The sequence below is a fragment of the Trichosurus vulpecula genome, chromosome 1, assembly GCF_011100635.1.
Source record: "Trichosurus vulpecula isolate mTriVul1 chromosome 1, mTriVul1.pri, whole genome shotgun sequence".
NCBI lineage: Eukaryota > Metazoa > Chordata > Mammalia > Diprotodontia > Phalangeridae > Trichosurus > Trichosurus vulpecula.
In genome coordinates this window covers 50,269,577-50,289,053 of record NC_050573.1, presented here as the reverse complement: position 1 = coordinate 50,289,053, position 19,477 = coordinate 50,269,577, and the positions used below count along the sequence as shown (strand labels likewise).

General features: G+C 44.2%; 1 protein-coding gene across 1 annotated transcript; it reads left to right on the top strand.

The window, feature by feature from the left end:
• Positions 1 to 2,339: 2,339 nt before the first annotated feature.
• PEX11G (peroxisomal biogenesis factor 11 gamma) lies at positions 2,340 to 18,716 on the top strand. Its single transcript, XM_036741909.1, has 5 exons — positions 2,340 to 2,414; positions 5,151 to 5,339; positions 12,291 to 12,469; positions 13,669 to 13,731; positions 17,343 to 18,716. The coding sequence occupies exons 1-5, from the start codon at positions 2,355 to 2,357 to the stop codon at positions 17,572 to 17,574; spliced, it is 723 nt and encodes a 240-aa protein (XP_036597804.1). The 5' UTR covers positions 2,340 to 2,354; the 3' UTR covers positions 17,575 to 18,716.
• Positions 18,717 to 19,477: the final 761 nt, after the last annotated feature.

Genomic DNA, 19,477 nt, shown 5'->3' with positions numbered 1-19,477 from the left:
AACAGAAATGGACGAAGTCATACAAATGTCAATTACAAATTGACATTCTCTATTCTCAAATAGGCCCTCACTGCAGCATGGCAATCTTATACTTCCTCTATCCCACTCACTACAAACCCTCTTCCAAACTTTCTCTTCTTTCCTCAAATGTTCCATGGCTTCTGGGATGTGCTAGTAAATGTTTAACAGCTGGCTGGGGGAGGCGGGGTTGTGAGAATACTGCACTTTTAATTTGAGTTTGCATTATTAATATTCGATTCACTACTTTCTTAGTCAAGACAATTCACAAAACAAGTCAAACCCAGATTTGTAGTTCTCACACTGAAAATTTAACAATCTCTTCCGAGCCAGTAGGAGCTGTCTTCAGCATACCTCTTCCTCTCTTTTGAGGACCTCCATAACTTCTGTAATGCTTTTTCTCTCTTCCTTATTTCAGAACTATTTCCTCCTTTACCCCAGTCTCTGATGAAGAGATGACCCTTCTCCTCACTAAGGCTGGACCTTGATGCCCCTTTCCTGACCATATTCTGTAGTAGATTGCCCCACTATTACTACCTACTTCTAATTTTTTCCCCCCATTTCTAATTTTCAATCCCTCTCTCTAGTGGTTCTTTCTCTGAGACTCACAAACATGCCCATTTGTCTCTCCTTAAAAACAAACTAACAAAAAAACAAAAAAAATCATCTCACTAGATTCTATCATCCTTGCTAGCTAATGTCTTATGTCTCTCCTCCCTTTCCCAGATAAACACCCGGAAAAAGTTATCTACACTTAGGCAGCCACTTCCTTACCTCTCACTCTCTGCTACCATTATTCAACTGAAACACTCTCCCCAAAGGAGCCCAAAGTAATGACCTTTTTTCAATCCACTTAACTTGGCTCTGCTGACCACATTGTCTTCTTCCTCTGGGTTTTTGTAACCCTTCTCCTGGTTCTCTTCCTACGTGACTGCCCATTGCTGAAGAGTCATCCTTGCTGGACCATCGTCCATGTCATCCATTAACTCAGGGTGTATCCTAAGGCTCTGTTCTGGGAACTCCTCTCTCTCACTTGCTGACCTCATTAGCTTTGCTGGGTTTAATAGTCACCTCTATGTTGATAATAATAATACTAGCTAGCATTTATATAGCACTTTAAAGTGTATGTACCCATATGACCTTAACCAAATCACTTCCCTTTTTTTAGGCCTCAGAAAGTTTCTGCAGCTGTCAGACAAAAGGATTTGGACAAGATATGACTTCTAAGGTCCCTTCCAGGTGTCCAATCTTTGATCCTTCAACCTGGAAAATTCTGATAATGCCTGTTGTTCCAACGGGGCTGAGAATCCAGTGAGATTATCATGTATGTAAAGTGCTTTGTAACCTCAAAAAAACTTTGTAAATTTCAGCTGTCTCGATGCTCCTGGGCCTGCCCCAACGAACCCCAGCAAGCGCTCCCTTTGCAGAGCAGGAAACTCTTTGAAGAGGTCCAACTGCTAACAAGCCACAGGCCCCTCCCCTGGGTTTCCAGCCTTATTTCATGTTACTTCTCTAATTACCCTCTCAGTTTCAGCCAAACAAGGTTACCATCTGTTCCTGCTCCGGTCTCTGCATCCTAGCAAAAGCTGACATTTGCACCCATGTCTGGAGTGTATTCTCTCTTCATCTCTCTTTCTCTTAATTAATATCCCTAGCTTCTTTCCTTGCTATGACACCTCCTACCCAAGCCATTTTCTATTGTTCTCAGTTGTTAGTGCTGGCTCTCTCTTGAAATTAATTCGTACGGACTTAATCTAGGTACTCATTGTGTTCCCCTAGGGGAAGCTCCTTGAAGGCAGGGTCTGTTTTGTGTCCTAGCCATCTAAAACAACTCCCTGGAAAAGTAAATAGTAAATATTTGTTAGTACACACGATATTCCTTAGTATTTGTTGAACTGAATCAAGTTGAATAGAAGGGGAGGCACTGTCTTATGGAGGAATGATATTAATACCGGCCAGCATTTGCACAGCGCTTGTTATCTTGTTTTAAACCCCGAGAGGGAGGTCTTATTATCCCCAGGTCTTGGAGCAAGTTACCTCCTGGGCCTCATTTTCCGCATCTGTAAAATGAGGAAGCTGGAAGCTGGCCTAGACGAACTCTAAAGTCCTTTCTCTTCCTTCCCTCCCCGAGCCTTTTAGTCTGAGATGATGGAAATCTAAACATAAGAGGTTAAGAGCTAGGGGCCCAGGTTAATGCCGACCAGAAAGCTACTCGGGGCGGGGACTTATGAAAGGCCCGACAAGCCCCGCCCCTCCGCTCTCGCGTTCCCTCTCCGAGGGCCCGCCCCCCCCACGCCGCGTGCTGACGCCACCACGTCCTGCCCGGAAGTGTTGCCATGGCGGCGCTGAGTGGTCTAGTGTCTTCGCTGGAGTCCTATAGAGGAAGGGACCGCTTGGTGAGGCCCCGGGCGGGCTGGGACCGGACCTCGGAGGCGGGGGAGGGTGGCGGGGCCGCGGGCTTCTCGCCGTGCCCTCCTCCTTCTCGTTCCCGAGGGTCAGCCCGGCCCGACTGTGGGCTCCGGCCTGGTCCTTCCTGTGGGCCCCGGGTTCCGTGGGCGGGATGTCCCTGCAGGCCCTGGACAGAAGCGGCGAGACCCCTCGGTAGAATGAGTGGGGGTCTCCCCGCGTTTCTGCCCTTAAGGCCTCCGGGAACAGAGAAGATATGGGCTCCTACTCCCCACCCTCAGCCACTACCAAGCTCTGGGGCAGGACTTCGCTAAAACACCGCTGGTCCTGGGGCCTCAGTTTCCCCATCTGTTCCTTGAGTGGTTGGATAGTTAAAATGTAAAGAGCACTCTCGGGACCAGGATTCCTGGTATAGCAGAAAGAGCCCTGGATCTGGGGCTAGAGGACCTCGGTCAACAAATGTTAAATCAACAAACATTTCTTCAGGCCCGGTCTGAGCCCGCATTGTCCAAAGTGCTGGCATATAAAGAAAAAGCGGAAGACAATCCCTGCCCTCGGGGAACTCAAGTTAGACTCCCCAGATCTGCTGCCCGCCACCTGGATGACCTTGAGCAAAGTCCACGGTGCTGGACCAGATAATGGGTTTTTAACTCAGATCCCCGCGCTTGGTTTTCCTTTTAAATATTTTGATAACTAATTCAACCTAAATAGTTTCTTTTGTAATTTTTAAAAATTAATTTAAATTTTTAAAATTTATTTTTTAATGGTTTTAATTTTTTTTTGAATTTTAAAAATTCATTTAAAAACATTATTCAACAGACCGTCAGAGGGATCCATGAAACAAAAGGATAAGGGCTTCTGGACTGGATGATGTCTGGTCTCTTCCAGTTCTAGGGTCAGTGATTATAGACTTAGAATTGGAAGGAATCTTGGAGGCTGTTTGGTCCAGTCTCCTCATTTTATAAATGAAGTAGGTGAGACCCAGAGAAGTAAGTGACCTCAAACGTACAATGATAATTTTAAGTGGGGAAATGCAGGGGTTGAATCTAGGACCTCTAGATCCAATTCCAGCCTGCTTTGCATTTTGCCAAACCACATTGTCATTCAAATCCTAGCTCTGTAACTCGTCCGTGACCTGGGGTTAATCATTTCTCTGGGCCTCAGTTTCGTGGTCTGTAAAATAAATCAATAAGAAGAGATTGTTTCTAACATCCTTTTGAGCTCTAAGTCTATGATCCTATGACTAGACAATTTTAAGGTTTCTTGTGGCACTACAAGTCTCTATATTCAAATGAAGGTTACAAGGATTGTGCAGATGAAGAGCCATTATATATCTGCTGCATGTGACACTTGAACCCAGGCCTTCCTGGTTCTAAACCTCTCTAACTTATTATGTGACTCTAGGCAAACCACTTAAATTTTTCGGTTCCCTAGGCAATTCTCTAAAACTTTTAAGCTCCAGAGGAGATGCAGACCTGCATTGGTAGAGTTTCCTGTACCCATAAAATCTCTAGTCCAGTCTGTCCCTGGCCCTGTCACTGCTATATGCAGAGCCTGTACTCCAAGGCAGTATGTGGAACAAAGATAAGACACAGGCTGCTGCTGTCATGAAACTCACCATCTAGTAGGTGACCAGGTTATGATCTAAACTAAAAATGTTTTTTCTCTAAAAGATCAATGTTACTCGTCCTGAATTTAATGATTGTAAAATGGTGTTTTTAGATTTAAAAGCTGGTAGCTTTCTCTTTAGGAGATTGACTAGAATTCACAGCTCTTGGCTCCCTAGCCAGGTCTCTGTCCTCCATAAAGTGCTGCCTACATTTGTACCATTTATCATGAAATATTTAACTTAAAGCTTTAGCAAAGGCCTAGTCTTTTACCAATTATGTAATTCTGTAGCAGTGAGGGAGAGAGATACTCTAGGCAAAGGTAACAAGACTCCATCTTGCAGTAAAGTACGAATCATTTTGGAGAATTGTGTTATGCACTTGAGGGACTGATATATTTACTTGTCAAGAGAATTCAAAATTATTGTTGTATGTAGCCTGAGAAAGCTCCAAAATGTTCACCATCTGTTTCCTGACCATTTTTCAGGGTGGTATGTTATACAGATTGCTACATGGTGCTTTTTTATTTCTCTGCTTCCTTTTTATCCTACCCATCTTACAGATAAGTGAGCACACAGATATCCTCTGGTTCACACTTATCAAGTAACACTGAAGTCGTTCTTTCTCCTGGGGGTTGGTTTCAAATTCATATCTCCAGTGCTTCCCAGGCCACCTGAGTCGCATTTTCCATTTTCCAGTAACACCTGAGCATCGACCTATGTTGCTTTAACTTCAGATACAGTTCCACCATTTGGAATTTCTACTTTTTAAACTCAAAATTCATTAGTTTAGTCTTGTCACCCATTACTAATACCAGCTAGGGGTTTTTATCACATAATAGCATGAATGATCATATTTGAAAAATGAATTTTCAACATTTTATTGTAATACTGTCTGCTTAGCAAATATGATGTGCCCAGCACCATGTGAGCCATTCTGGTAAAGAGAAACGAAGTACCGTATAAGAAATGGTCTTTGTTCTCTGGTTGGGGACAGAAGACCAACATATGTTATGTAGCTGAAGACCAAGATAGCTACTAAAAGTGATAGTTGGCTGCTACAGATGGATCATAAATCAATGCCCCACTTTCTCACGCTTGCTGCCTCTGCTTGCTGCAGATTAGGACCTTGAGCTATGGCTGTCAGCTGATTGGTGGGCTCCTGGCTGAGCAGTCTTCCGTCAGATCTGAAGTAGGGAAGAGGCTTCTGCTGATTTCTGCACAGCTCAGCCACTGCAGGACTGTCTTGCGGTTGTTTGATGACCTGGCTATGCTTGCATACAGCAAGCAGTATGGCCTGGGTACTAAGGTAACCACATCAAAACTATTTCGTAGAAATACAATGTTTTAGATTTGTCCTAATCAGAAGACTTTGACCATTAAAAGAGGCAGCTTAAAACCACTCTTGGTTCTTACAAGAGCTTGTAATGTTGCTTGCTCCGTTGGGAGAAATGTAAACCTAAGGATCATGGGATGAGTGGACTATGACAAACAAATTCCCCTGTGGGCCCTGGAAGTACCTTGTTAGAGATAAATTACTTACCTTGAAGGACTATGGTGTTTGAGATCATTTCCCGCTTTAAATCCTAGGAACCTCTCATGGTGGTAAAGAAAAATGAGCACCAGATAAGGAGTCAAAGGGTCCAGCACTGAAGCCTACCTCAGTGTGACCTTGGGCAAGTGACTTCAGATCACTGAGCCTCAGTGTCCTCATCTATAAAATGAAGGGCTTGGACTAGATGACCTTTGAGGACCCTTTGATACCTTGTGGTAATGGAAAGCTCTATGTTGATTGCTGCAGTGGGTACAGAAAACTATAAGATATGGTCCCTTCCCTTGCAGAACTCACATTTTATTGGATATTACAGTCTAGTTAAACATACAAGCTCACATTCCATTGGATATCTCAGTTCAGTTAGACAACAGAAAAATATAACCAAGATGACCTGTAAGGTATCAGCTTGAGTTCTATTAATGTTACACCTTCTCAAAGTCTTCCATGGCATGGTTTTAAGCCTCCTTACCACTGTGGTCATCCTCCCATGGACTTGTTCCAACTTGGTAGTGCCTCATCTAAAATAATTTTCCATAAGTTCAATTTCTTCTAAAAAAGTTTTATTGGCATATTTGTTCTTATACCATAGACATTTTTGGATGTAGCCTCCCACCCATCCTTTTTAGCCCTCCCATGTAACAATAAAAAAATAGTTGGCCAGGGCAAACCAACCCAGTGACCACATCTGTGTGCAACATTCCACACCCATACTCACTCCTACCTTTCTCTAGAACCAAAATCGGTCATTACAGTTGTTGTGTTTGGCATTTTTCCTTAGTGCATTTCCTAAAATATGACTCATCCCCTCAGTTCCAGGTTCTTCCTGTCTTCCATAATTACAGTTAGCCCTAGCAGCAGAAAGCTCTATAGAGTAGCTCCATAAGGAATTACCTCTAGTTACTAGGCTATACATTTACATTACAAGGGATTTTAGGAGGCAATTATTTTACTTATTTTTTTTAAAGAATATAAAGAACTATAAAAGACAGTCAATAGCAGTATCTGACAGGTCCTTTTTTAGAGGCTGTGTCCTGGTGGGGTCAAATAAGATTTGGTGCCCTCTTCAGGCTCAGGAATTCAATTTAATAAACATTTATTAAACTCTTGGTACATGCAAGTACCAAGTGTGGCCTAGTGGATATAGAGCTGCCCTCTAAGTCAGGAAGACCTGAGTTCAAATTCTACCACTGACTCTTACTGGCTTTTTGACTTTGGGCTAGTCACTTAACGTCTCAGTGCTCTAGACAATTTTCTAAGCCTATAAGCAGGTGCCAGCCTGTATTGGTAAAGGGACTTTTTTCATCAGGGAGTTCCCAATTGGACCACATCAAAGGTCCAACCCTTAGCCCTGTCCCTGTAGGCAAGCTGTCAGAAATGCAAAGATAGTAAGTGACACAGTCTTTGCATTTGAGTAGCGGGTGCTGTATGTACATGGCTCCTTATGAGTGAATGCAGGGAGTGCATGCAGAGGACAGAATATACATGGCTCCATATAAGTGAATGCAGGGAGTGCATGCAGAGGACAGAATATACATGGCTCCGTATGAGTGAATGCAGGGAGTGCAAGCAAAGGACCTTCAAGCCAACTAATCTAGAAAAACTGGAGGAGGGCTTCACTATGGAGTTGGTGACTGAGCTAAGCCTCAAAGAAAAGGCAGGCGCTGAAAGGAAGTAGTCTTGAGAGAGGGCATTGTAGGTCCCGGGAATGGCTTGTCTGACTCCACTGGCACATCAAGCTCAGGAGAAGCTGGTAGATCAGCTCGGGCCAAGCTGTCAAGGGGTGGGTGGGTATGGTTTAGTGTGGAAGACAGTGAGAAAGAGAAACAGGAGGGATGTAAACACCAAGCCAGTAGGACTGTATGAGGCTGTATCTTAGCTGTGTGCAACCAGGGAACCACCAGAGGTTTTCTGGCAGAGAAGTGAGAAGGTCAGACTTTAGGAGGGTTATTTTGACATCTGTGTAAAGGTTGAATTGGAGACTGGAAAGTCAGTTATAAGTTGGTAAAGCAGCACAAGTAAGAAATGAAGCAGAGCCTGGGCTAGGACGGTGGAAGTACAGTATCAATAGAGAAAAGGTGGCAGATAGGAGAAACGGTGGTGTTAGAATCAGCTTAGCAAGCAATGAGATTTGGGGGGCGAAGGCAAAGGAAGAGTCACATTGCTCAGGTTTTGAGCACCTGTGACCAGGAGAATGATGATGTTAGCAGCAGCAATAGGGCAGGTGGGTGAAGGGTCAGGTATAGGGGAGAAGATGAGGAGTTCAGTTTGGACGTGGAGTTGGAGAGGCCAGGGGTATACCTGGGTAGAGCTGTCTGCCAGTATAATTGGAGGTGCAGGACTGAATTCAGAGGCAAAACTGGGCTCTCTGTGTAGATTTGGGAATCATTTGCTAAGGGTTGATAATGGATTCTGTGGGAGTGAATGAGATCACCAGCACAGAGGAAAGAGAAAGAAGAAAAGAGGGCCTCCGACAGAGTGCTGGAGAATACCAGAATACCAGAGAGAATGCTGGAAGAAAAAGGATGATGTGTGGAGGAGCAGGCAGACAGGAGGAAGAGACCTAGGGGAAAGTGGCCTGGCCTCAGAGAGCCTAGGCAGAAATTCTGGCCCTGTCACTGTCTATGGGACCAAAGACAAGTTACTTCCTTTTCTAGGCCTCAGTTCCTTCATCAGTAAAATGAGGTGTTGGACTACATGGACTCTGAGGTACCTTCTAGTTCTAGACCAATGATCCTTTGAATTGACTAAAAAGGAGAGTGTATCTAGGAGGAAGGGATATGGAGTGTGGAATGCTCCATCTGGGCAGAGGATTATTGAAAAAAGGCTCAGATTCACTGGGATGTCACTGGTATATGAAAAGCACTGAGAATTAGGCAAAAAAGGTAACTAAGATGTCCATTTCCTTTGCCCCACAGGTCCATTGCTAGACATCAGTTATCCCAAGGGTGTCAAAGACAGAAGGAAGGGTCTCACATAGACCAAAATATTTATAGCAACACTTCTGAGGTAGCAGAGAGCACGAAAGCTGAGAGGCAGGAGGGTGTAGTGAATGTGGCCGTTAAGCTGTAGCTGGCCTCAAAGTCAGTGAGACCTGGGTGCCTGGTTTATCCCTAACACACACAAGCTTTGTGACTGTGGACAAGTCATCTTAGCTCCTAAAGCCCCAGGCAGTTCTCTAAGATCAATTTTTAACCTGAAGTCCATGAACTTGTTAATATTTTGATAACTGAATTTCAAGAGAATTCTTTCCCTTGTCATCCTATGCATTTTTTTTAAATGTGATTTTGAGAAAGAGTTCATCCACAGGCTTCACCAGAGTGCCAGAGGGGTCCAAGCCACAAAAAGGATTCAGAAACCTTGCCCTAAGACTAACCCTAACTCTAGATAGGGAGGGACCTACTTTAGTAGAGGGGGGTTCCTGACCAGTTCCTACCAACGAAATCATATGATTGATTAAAAAAAAACCACACACAACTGGAAACCATCGATGCCCATTGATGAGGGAATTGCTATATAGATTGTGGTACATTAATCATGTAATGGACTATTACTGGGCCATAAGAAATGATAAATAAAAAAACAGAATTCAGAGAAGCCTAGGAAGACATAGGGAGTGATACGGCGGAAACATGGAGCACAATGACTGTAGTGATCAAAAGGGAAGGAGCAGAAGAAAAAGAAAGTGAGTGCTCCTGGAGAAGAGTTGGGAAAATGGGCTGCAGGTGTGGGATATTGCTCCCATGGTCTAGCAAGGCTGGCAGCTCGGCTTTGCTCATCTGGTTTTCTTTTCTCTTTCCTTTAAAATCTTTGTAACCAAGGATGGCTCACTGGGTAGGAGGTGGCAATGAATGTGATGTAAAAACAAAAGATAGGAGTAAGAATAAGGTTTTAAAAAGAGTGAAAGATGATGGTGATTTTTGAGAGAGCAGTTTCAGTCAAGCCGGATTTGAAGTGGTTTAGCCATGAATGAATGATGAGGAAGTGAAGGCAGCAAAGGGGTGTAAGTTCCTTTTTCTAGGAGTTTATCCATGAAAGGGAAGGGAGATAAAGAAGGATAGTTTGAGGGAGTCGAAAGGTGAGAGTAACATTTTTGTTTTAAGGTTGGGGAAATCTGATCCGATTCCTCTCTAGGGAACTGATTCAGACTGATGAAACTAGAGACTGATCAATCATCAAATATTTATTAATCAGAGTTATTCAACTCAACAAACTTTCATTTAGCATCTACTATTTACTTACAGGGCACTGTGCTAAATGCTTAGATTTTAGTCTAGTGGAAAAATAAAGATGCAAATACAGATAATTTTAAACAACATTACACTATGTATGTATTAGATACAAGTCAAGTGCTAAGGCTTCATGGAGTAGGTGGCTTTTGAGTTGGTTTTTTGAGAATGGGTAGGAGTCCAACAGGTAAAAATGGGGAGAGAACCCCCTCCAGGCCAAGGGTTTATGAACTTGTTTTCAAAAAAAGATTTTGTCAACTGTATTTCTTGAGTGTAATTGGTTTCCTTTGTAATCCTGTGAATTTTTAATGCATTTAAGAACATTATTTTGAAAAGGGGTCCACAGGCTTTACCAGGCTTGCCAAAAGGGTCCATAAAACAAAAAAAAGGTTAAGGCCCCTTGCTCTAGGCAAAGGGAATAGTGTAAGCCAAGCATGGGTGGGAATGTACGGGGTACAAGCCAGGGAATAGTGCAGTTTTGTTTGGAGCGTAACAGTAGGAGAAGTCAGGAAATGTAGGATGGCGCCAGAGTGTGAAGGATCTCGAATGACAGTCACAGGGCTTTGAACTTTAGTTGGGAGAGAGAAGGAAGTCACAGGATTTTTCAGCACAGAAGTGACATAGTCAGGTCTCCTGTGTTTGTTAGAAGCAGGCCCACGTTGCTGATGTTCCCATATCCCTTTTGAAGAATGACATTTTCATCGACGCAAGTCAAGAATTTCTCAGTTGTTGTAGACTAGATGACCTCTGCGTCCCTTCTAGCCCCAAGTCTTTGATCCCATAGGCAGTAATGATGAGTTCACAAGAGCTGTACCTCACAAGACAACTGGTCACAGCTATCTGCTTAGGGGAGGCCATCCCAGAAATCCACTTACAAAATCAGAAGGTGCTTGATATGTATGGAATCAGAGCAGAGGGTCTTACATGTTCTCAGGGAAGTTTCGTTGAGCCCTCTACTCCTCTAGGAGATTTCTCCCCAAATAATTGATCCTGGCCACCTAGATTCTGAATACGCTCTTCTCTGGACAGTGTCAGAGATGCAGTGACACTCTCTCTTCCTCTTTGGCCTCCCTTTTCTAGACTCTGTGTAGGTCTCACCCTCCTGTCCCTAGGACAAGTCACAACACAGTTAAATAGAAGACAGATTTCTTTCCCACCAGGTACATTCCAGACATTCTTTCCCTAGGAGATCTGAGGAGCTGTCTTCCTAGCTGCATTTTGGAGACTGGTCTTCTAAATAGATCATAGTTTATTAGTCTCCCTTCCCCAAACAATTTTGCTGCATATTACAGCACAGTAAAGGAGACCACAACCCAGTGTGCCTTTAGTTACACTGTAGGTGGATGTTTTATGTCATTTCTTAGCCCAGTGGATTGGGGGTGGGGTAGTTTGGGTAGCAGTTTCTCCTGCCACTGGCCAACCTCCTATATGCTAGAAGGAGGACATTTCCCCAACCTTTCCAGATCTAGAGGTGCCCCCATGCTCTGACCACAGAAGGCAGTCTAGGCTGAGTGCCAGAGGAGTGGGAAAACCCACAAGTACTCCAGGACTTCAGATGAGGAAGTGATCCCTGCAGCCTGAGGTGGTGGTGGAAAGGCTCCGGAAGAAGAGGGGCTTGAGCAGAGCCTCTACACATGCCCAGGGTTTAGAAGGGGAATGAGGAGGCGTTGGAGGCAGCAAAGTGCTTCCTGTCCTTTCTCACATCTAACCAGTTGCTGAGTCCTGTCCATTTTACTTCCACAATGTTTCTTGTGTCCGTCCCCTCCTTCCTTTTCCCAGGGCTGCCACCCTCATTCAGGCCATTCTGAGGTGGTCTGTTAAGACCGGGAGCGTAAGCAGCCTGAGCAGGGGCTGGTAAAGGGGCAGGAGGAGAGAGGCCATAATCAAGGGTGGGGCCTCGGATGCCAGGCTGCACAGCTTGCATGAACAGTGCTCCTGCTTCAGCCTGAGGGCTGTGCTCAGCAGGGCCTTTTCAGTGCAAGGAGACATAGAGGGAGGAGGGCTAAGTGGACCCACTCAGCAGCACCAATGCTCTCAAACATGGGGTTTGTGCAGAAACAATTCCTGAGGGAGAATTAGCTGCAGCTGCAGCACATGGCAAAAGCCAACTGTTGTCTTCATAACGAACGCGTTGTTTCTATTGTCAGAGACTCTGCATGCATTTGCTCTTTTTGCCTAAGCTATTTGGCCTGGAGAGTTGGCAGGGAAGGGAGGCAAGGGAAGGAGCATTGCCTAGTGAAGTCGCTGAGTTAACTATAGAGTGTGCCAGGGAGGTTAGAAAGCACAGTCTCAACCACTGTCCTCCCCTCCTCCACCCTTCTTTCCTCTCTTCTCCTCTGCCCTCCTCCCCTCTTATTTTCTCCCCTCTTTCCCCCCCCTCTTCCCCTCTCATCTTCTCCCCTCTTCCTCCTTCCCCTCCTCTCCTCTCTTCCCCTCCCCACCCCCTCATATCATTCCCTCCATCTGTGTCTCTCTGCAGGAGGAAGATGCTATCATCCGCTGCCTGTCTGTCGTCAATAACCTTGCTGATCAGCTCTATTACCCTTGTGAGCACGTTGCCTGGGCCGCTGATGCTAAGATTATTCACATCAACTCTACCAGGTGGTGGATACTAAGTACAGGCCTTTGGGGCCTTTCGCTTCTCCTAGGAATTGGACGGTGAGTGAAAAGATTGGATTATTTGCCTGCTCCAATTTGAGTTAATCTCCAGGAGGAAACATGTGACTTTAGTTCAGAGATTTCTCTAATGGTTTCACCAAACAAAGAAACACTTGAGCTGACAGCCCAAGTGGATGAGGCTGCTGGTGACATATGAGCCACGTGAATTAAGAAACCCTCTTTCTATTGGTCAGGGATGTCCAGGTGCCTGGAGCCAGGCACCGTCATCTGAGTAGGGCTTTAGCTGCAGCCTCTCTTCTCAGCCTGCTCCTCAGGGAGTTTGTACGTCCTTGGCCTTCTTTTCTCTATTCATGACGAAATCAGACCTTTCCCTCTCTGACCTCAGGAAGGAGAAATAATTCCAGAGAAGCTGGCTGCTCTGGTTGTTTCTAAGGGAGATAAGCTCCTGCAGAAAAATATCTTGTGTCCTGCTATATTCTTAGCAAAAATGCCTAAATAAGACTATCGGCTGTTTACTTGTAAGTTGAATTCATCCAAAAGCTTCAGTGTCCAAAGGACTTCAGAGCAGCATTTTCCTTGCAAATCTCTTAATGCTGTCAGAGGTGCTAAATGCATTTTAAAATTGCTTGCTGCAGAATACTAATGGGAGAAAAGACATTTCCTTTTCTAGACGTCTAGTAATCACCTTGTGTGGATAATTAGCCATTTAGAAAACTTTTTAAAGCCTGATTTAAAAGTAAAAGTCTTTGTTTTAATCCTGGACTAATTTTTGGTGAGTTACCTTGTTTGTTGGGGGCACAGTCTCTTTGGCCCTCCCAGAAGGCCGTTACAGTAAAAGGACCAAAAAAAGAAAATCACTTCATAAAGAAGATCCGAAGAAGGACAGCTCCTGCCTCGGAAGCAAAGCAAATATGAAAATGTCAAGTATTCTGCTTTGTAAGATGTGCAAATGGATGCTTTTTGTTTTAGTCTCTGCCTGCAGTCTTTGGAGATTATCTTCTGGAAGCAGAGGATCTGGGTTTAAATTCCAGCCCTGCGACTTGATACCTGTGTGACCTTAGGCAAGTCACTTCTGTTTTCTGGTCCTCTCTAAAATGAGGGGTTGGATCAGATGACCTCTGCCCTCTTCGGTCCTGAGATCTAAATCCTCCAGTCTTCCCTGCTTCTTTGAGGGATAGACAGGACAGGCACTCACCCACCACACATGTTTTTCCTGATATATTTTCTGACCTTTTCAGATCACTGAAGATTATACTGAATCTGAGAAGGAAATTGAGAAATCCTGAAGGAAAAGCTGCTAGGTATGGTTTCATCCCCTTCTTTCATATTCTTTCTCTCCTAGGAAAATTAGATCATAGTTCAATTACATCAACTAACGTTCATTTCAATTAGGAGGCACCACAAGAGGAACAGGATAATTAGCAGATCAGTCCGGTTATCTGAAGGAGAAGCTGATAGAACTGCTCTCCCTGTTGTCATCACTTCATAAGGAAAAGGAATAGTAATTCCTGAATTCAGTCATATTTTGTTAAATGTTTAACAACCAGATCTGGAGCGGGGGAGAGCACACATGACGTACTTTTAAGTTTAATATTTATTATTATTTTTTCCATCACTTAAATGTAGACCAACAGCAAATTGAGGCCTGATGTTTAACATTTGCCAATTTCAGAGGTGTAAATGCTCACTCTGAACATTTAACAATCGGCTGAAGAGCTGGTTTAAGCTGGCTCCGGCATATCCTGCCTGAACTATTTCCTAAGATTATTGCCTGTACAGGCATGATTATTACCGTGACAGAGAACATACAATGTCAGATCTGTGAGGGGTTTTAGAGCCCTAAGGGTCTAAGGCCAGGGACTCTTAACCTTTTCTGTGTCCTGGACCCCTCGGGCAGTCAGTCTGATAAAGCATATGGAACCCTTCTCAGAATCAGGTTTTTAAATGCACAAAATAAAATATATAGAATTACAAAGGAAACCAATTATGCTAAAATACAGTTATCAAAACATTTCTTAAAAAAAAGTTCATGGGCCCCAAGCTAAGAATACCTGATCTAAACCAATCTCTTCCTTCTGCAGAAGGGAAAATGAGGCTGTCAGAGTGGGGAGCTGAGGCTCAAAGAAGGGAAGGGACTTGCCCAAGGTCACTGAGCTGCTCTGTCCCTGCATCCTGCCCCTGTCTTCCCCTCCAAAGCCTCAGAGCCAGCGGCACCTGATTGAGAGCTTTGTGGAAGCTTATGTCACTTTTCCAATGCTCCAGCTGAAACCCAACTTGGTAACACTTAGGCCTGCAGGGACAAAGTTCAGCCTTTTGGTACCAAGGCAGGGCCCGGCACCCCACAGCCCAGTGTGGGATCAGGTGCAGAGTTCTGGACTTGGAGCCTTGGCTTTCTTAGCACTTAGTATCTGTGTGACCCACCACAGGGCTTCTGACTCCACCAAGCCTCAGTTTCTTTATCTCTAAAATGGGGTTGAGGTACTTACAGGGCTATTGTGAGGAAAGCGCTTTGTAAGCCTATAGAGATGTTAGTATTATTATAAATACTTGTTGAATTGATAGCAGAAGAAATAATGACTATAATAAGGAAGTAACATTAACTCACGTATGTATCAGTGATCTGTGATTTCATCTGTGTGGGAGCTGCTTCCACTGAAGCAAACTGCAAACCATGAGTAACTTGGTAGCTAATGCCCCTTCTCGTGCTCATGTCCCCATTGCCCTGATTCAGGGATTCAATGAAGTAGCAATTAGATTGGTCTCCTGCCCCCAGCTGTCACCTGCTGAAGCTGTCCTCCATACCGATGTCCAGGTCTGACCAGGTCACTCTCCTGTTCAGGAAGTCCCAGGGGCTCCCTCTGGCCCCTAGAAGAACACACAAGCCTCATTTTATCTTTTGAGGCCCTTCTTCTTCTGACTCGAGTCTTCCTTGACAGGTTCTTTGCTTACTGCTTTATTTACACATTTGGGTCCTGGCCACATGGACTTTTTTGCTCCATCTCCCCTCTCCATGTCTCTGCCCAGGCTCTCCCTCTACCTGGAATGCACACCCTCTTAACCTTTGCCTTATAGAATCCCTAACTTAGAAGCTTAGCTCAAGGACTGTCTCCTACAGAAAGCCTCTCCTGAAATGACTTTGTATCTCTTGGGCTAGAAACATGTTGTTCCTTGTTCCCTGTCCCCTAGAATGGAAGTCAGCTAGCCTCTTGAGGTCAGGGATAGGACAATGCCTAGTACATAGTAGGTCTCAATAAATGCTAGTTGAATGAATCAACATGTATGCTGAATAAGCCTCAGAGAATTGCCTTATGCCCTGAGAAGTCACATGACTTGCCCATAGTCTCACAGCTAGCCCAAAGTCCAGCGTGGATTTGAACTCAAGTCTTCTTAACTCCAAGTACTTGATTATGCCAGAATCATACTTGAAATTCATTTACATAGTGTTTTAAGGGTTTACAAAATAATTGCCTCATAATAACCCTGTGAGGTTGGTAAGACAAATATTATTCTCCTTTATGGTCAGTGATACTGCAAGTGTCAGACCTTGACAAGTTCTCCTGATGCCAAGTCCAGGGCTCTTTCCACAATTACCATGCCATCTCTCTAGTTAGTCATTGGAAAGATTTTATTTTCTTTATAAGAAGATGTGCAGGAGCACCTTAGAAAGAGAAAGAGTTGAATACCAAAAGACTCAAGTTCTAACTGACTCACCAACTTGCCATGTGAATTTAGGGAAATACCTTAACTTGTCTGTGCCTCAATTTCCTTATCTGTAAAACAGAGAAAGTAATATGTGTCTTGACCTCCTCATGATAGCATTATGGCACCTGGAGGAGAAAACTCTTGGGAAAGGACTGTGAAGAGTTAAAAGCCTTATATAAATATAAGGTATGATAATGTCTCAAAAGACAGATGAGCGCACATCTCTAGGACCCTAAGGTTTGAAAATGTTTCCTTCACAATATCCCCATGAGGTGGAAGAATAAATTAAGCTTCTAAGAAGTGGAGTTGTGTGGCACCACACAGTACGTGTCTAAGTTGGGATTTGAAGCCAGGTGATGCTTTGCCCACAAAGAGCCTTACTCCCCACCCCCAGCTCTGCCTGCGTTGGAGTATGACCTTTGGCCTCCAGGCTCCTGGGCTAGGACTCCGGCTGCTTCACCACTCTGCCTCCCTATGGGATACCTTACCGGGACAGAAGCATTTTCTGTTTTGGCTGCCTCAGAATTGTTTACATCTTTCTCTAGCCCTTAACACAAGTGGTCTGCAGAGCTCCCCTAGGCCTTGGAGATAGGTCAGATTAATACAATTAAGAGTGGTCTATTTCCCCTCCGTAGTCTGCTGTGGTCAGGCCATGTGTGGAGTACTGTGGTCAGTTCTGGGAGCCACATTTTAGGAAGGATTTTAATAAGCTGCAGTGTCTAAATGAGAGCAGTCAGGATCAGAAAGGGCCTGGTGAGGATCAGCTCAAGGAACTGGGGACACTGAGCCTGAGAAGAGAAGGCTTAGAGAGGAGACAGTAACTGACTTGTTATACTTAAAAGACTCTTATGTGTGTAGGTTTGGGCCCTCCTGGGCCCAGAAGGCAGGTTCTGGAGCAATGGGGAGAAACTGCAAATCGGCCAGTTGAGGCTGGGTGACGGGAAAAGCTTCCTCATCATTAAGAGTGGTCCAAAAATAGACTAGGCAGCTCTTGGAAGTGGTAGGGGGTTTTCAAACAAAGGCTTGGCTGTCATTTTGGGGTCTGGGTTGCAGTTAGATGGCTGCTGAGGAGGCCCCTCCCAACTCAAAAATTCTATTTCTGTGACCCTGTCTCCTATGTCAGTGATGACATAGTGTGCTATCATAGATGTGACTCTTCTGGAGTAAAAAACTAAGCATTTAGCACCTTTTCTTTTAATGTTTTCCACAGTATATCTTTTAGAAGAGGAAAGAAGATGATTGAAACTCAGATGAAGTCAGAAATTTTAACCCTTCTTAGCAATGTGGCTGATCTAGCCAATGCCATCCACTGGTTGCCTCCAGGATTCCTCTGGGCAGGACGATTTCCTCCATGGCTGGTGGGTCTCATGGGCACCGTGTCCTCTCTCATTAGTGTATACCAAGCATCTGGGTCTCACTCTGAAAATACTGATGACTCTTGACAGTGACGACATTGACATTGAAGAACACAAGAATGTGATGGAAAACTCTTGATCAAAGCAGGGGTTACTAGGGTAAAAAGCTGGGCTTTTAATTACTCAAAATAATGAGATGACTGGGAAATTTAAGAAAGAGATCCAAAAATTGCTATAGCCTAGGTGAAAGAGGGCAGGGCTTAGGCTTAATTTAAAGGAATAAGACCTATGGAGGTATGTGGGCCTGATGGATAAAGCAGATAGGACAGAAGTGAGACATCTTTTGGCCTCTTGTTTTGCAAAACTCCAACAGTGTCATAGTGGATTCAAAGGGATAGTTGAGGCACTGCTACCTATGGAAAGAACCTTGCTATTCATAGTCCATAGAGAGGGAAAGTTGGGAACCTGGCTGAGCAGGCTCTCTGGCCGTCTCTTCCACTCCAGCCTCAAAGCACCAGGCTTCTTGTTGGTGGGAATTATGGAATTGCCAGTATTTGTGGGCAAAGGCTAGGACTTCCCAGCTGTCCAGGGCTTGTTCTGCAGATTGAGGACCAAATACCATCTTCCTCAGGTCAGCTTAAGTTGTAAACCTTGGCAAGGCCTCATGGAGATTTAGCTTTGTGAATGGTTGGGCTATTCTGTAAGCCACTGACTTCTCAGGGATCAGCCAACATTAGTATCTAATAGGCTGCTTTGCCTTACCTTAGATCTGTCTTTAAATAATAACATGTTAGGAAGGGGGATTTCTTTTAGCTTGGTTAACTGAAACTCAGTTTCTTCTCACTTTTTTGTTAGACAACAGGAAATGTTTCTTTTGCTGACATTTGCAAAGCATGAGATGTAGCAGAAAGAACCCTGGCCTGGGAATCAGGGGCCTTGGGTTCCTATGGGGGCTTGGTCAATTCATCGAACTTCTCTGTTCCCTAGCCTATAATAATATTTTATACTTTCTTCCACAAATATAACAAAGACCAAATGAGATATCTAAAACACCACACAATTGTGAGGCAATCTTATCCTTGGAGTCTAAAAGCAAATCAGCTAGATTTTGTTTTTGAAAATAAGTTTTAAAAATATTATGTGCTAATGACAAACAAATGAAACTTTGCTCTGATAAACAAGAATCCTCTAATATGTATCTAATAATAAAACGAAAAGTAGAAGATCAAGGTTTGCCTGGCCTCCCACTGTGGTCTGCTATTACATGCTGCTGTTTACGAACACAGATGTGGCTGCTGACCCGTCATCCACAGGACATCTATCTATTCAACAAGCACTCATTATTCAGTTCAGTTTAGTAATTATCTCTCAAGTGCCTCCCACTGCTCCGGGATTCAAAGGCAAAAAGGAAAACATCACCTCACATGCAAAGCTCCCTGACTGGAGTTGGAGTAAAGATCTTAAGATAAATAAGACAAAGTATAGACTCCTCAAGGCATTTACAGTCTTGCACAGGAGATAAAACACAATAAACCTAATTCCACTGAGTATGATACATGCACAAGAGGAGTCCACAGTGATCCCAGGTCAGGTGAGGGTTAGAACAGCACTGGCTGGAAGGATCCATGCAGGCATCATGAAGGATGTTGTGTTTGTGATAGGCCTCAAAGGACTGACGAGAGGGCAGAAGACAAGTAGGGGAAAGGGTGGTATGTATACTGTGGAGCTCATCGCATTTGGGACTGGAAGATCCCAGGTAAGTCAGGTAAGTCACTCACTAAACATCAGTCATTGTTTAAGTGCAGATAATAATGCTTACATTACCTACCTCCTGGCTCAATTCAATTTAATTGGCATTTCCTAAGTACCTAGTATGTGCCAGGCGCCATACTAAGTGCTGAAGATACAAAGGAAGGCAGAAAAAGTCCCTGCCCCCCAAAAGCTCACATTCTAATGGAGGAGACTGTGCACATAACTAGGTATGTACAAA

What these genes read in the sequence shown, in the direction of transcription:
- PEX11G (XM_036741909.1), top strand. Translation starts at nt 2,355, where the DNA reads ATGGCGGCGCTGAGTGGTCTAGTGTCTTCGCTGGAGTCCTATAGAGGA. An exon ending in ATAGAGGAAGGGACCGCTTG is followed by an intron (nt 2,415 to 5,150) that starts GTGAGGCCCCGG and finishes TGCTTGCTGCAG; the next exon opens with ATTAGGACCTTGAGCTATGG. An exon ending in CTTCTCCTAGGAATTGGACG is followed by an intron (nt 12,470 to 13,668) that starts GTGAGTGAAAAG and finishes TGACCTTTTCAG; the next exon opens with ATCACTGAAGATTATACTGA.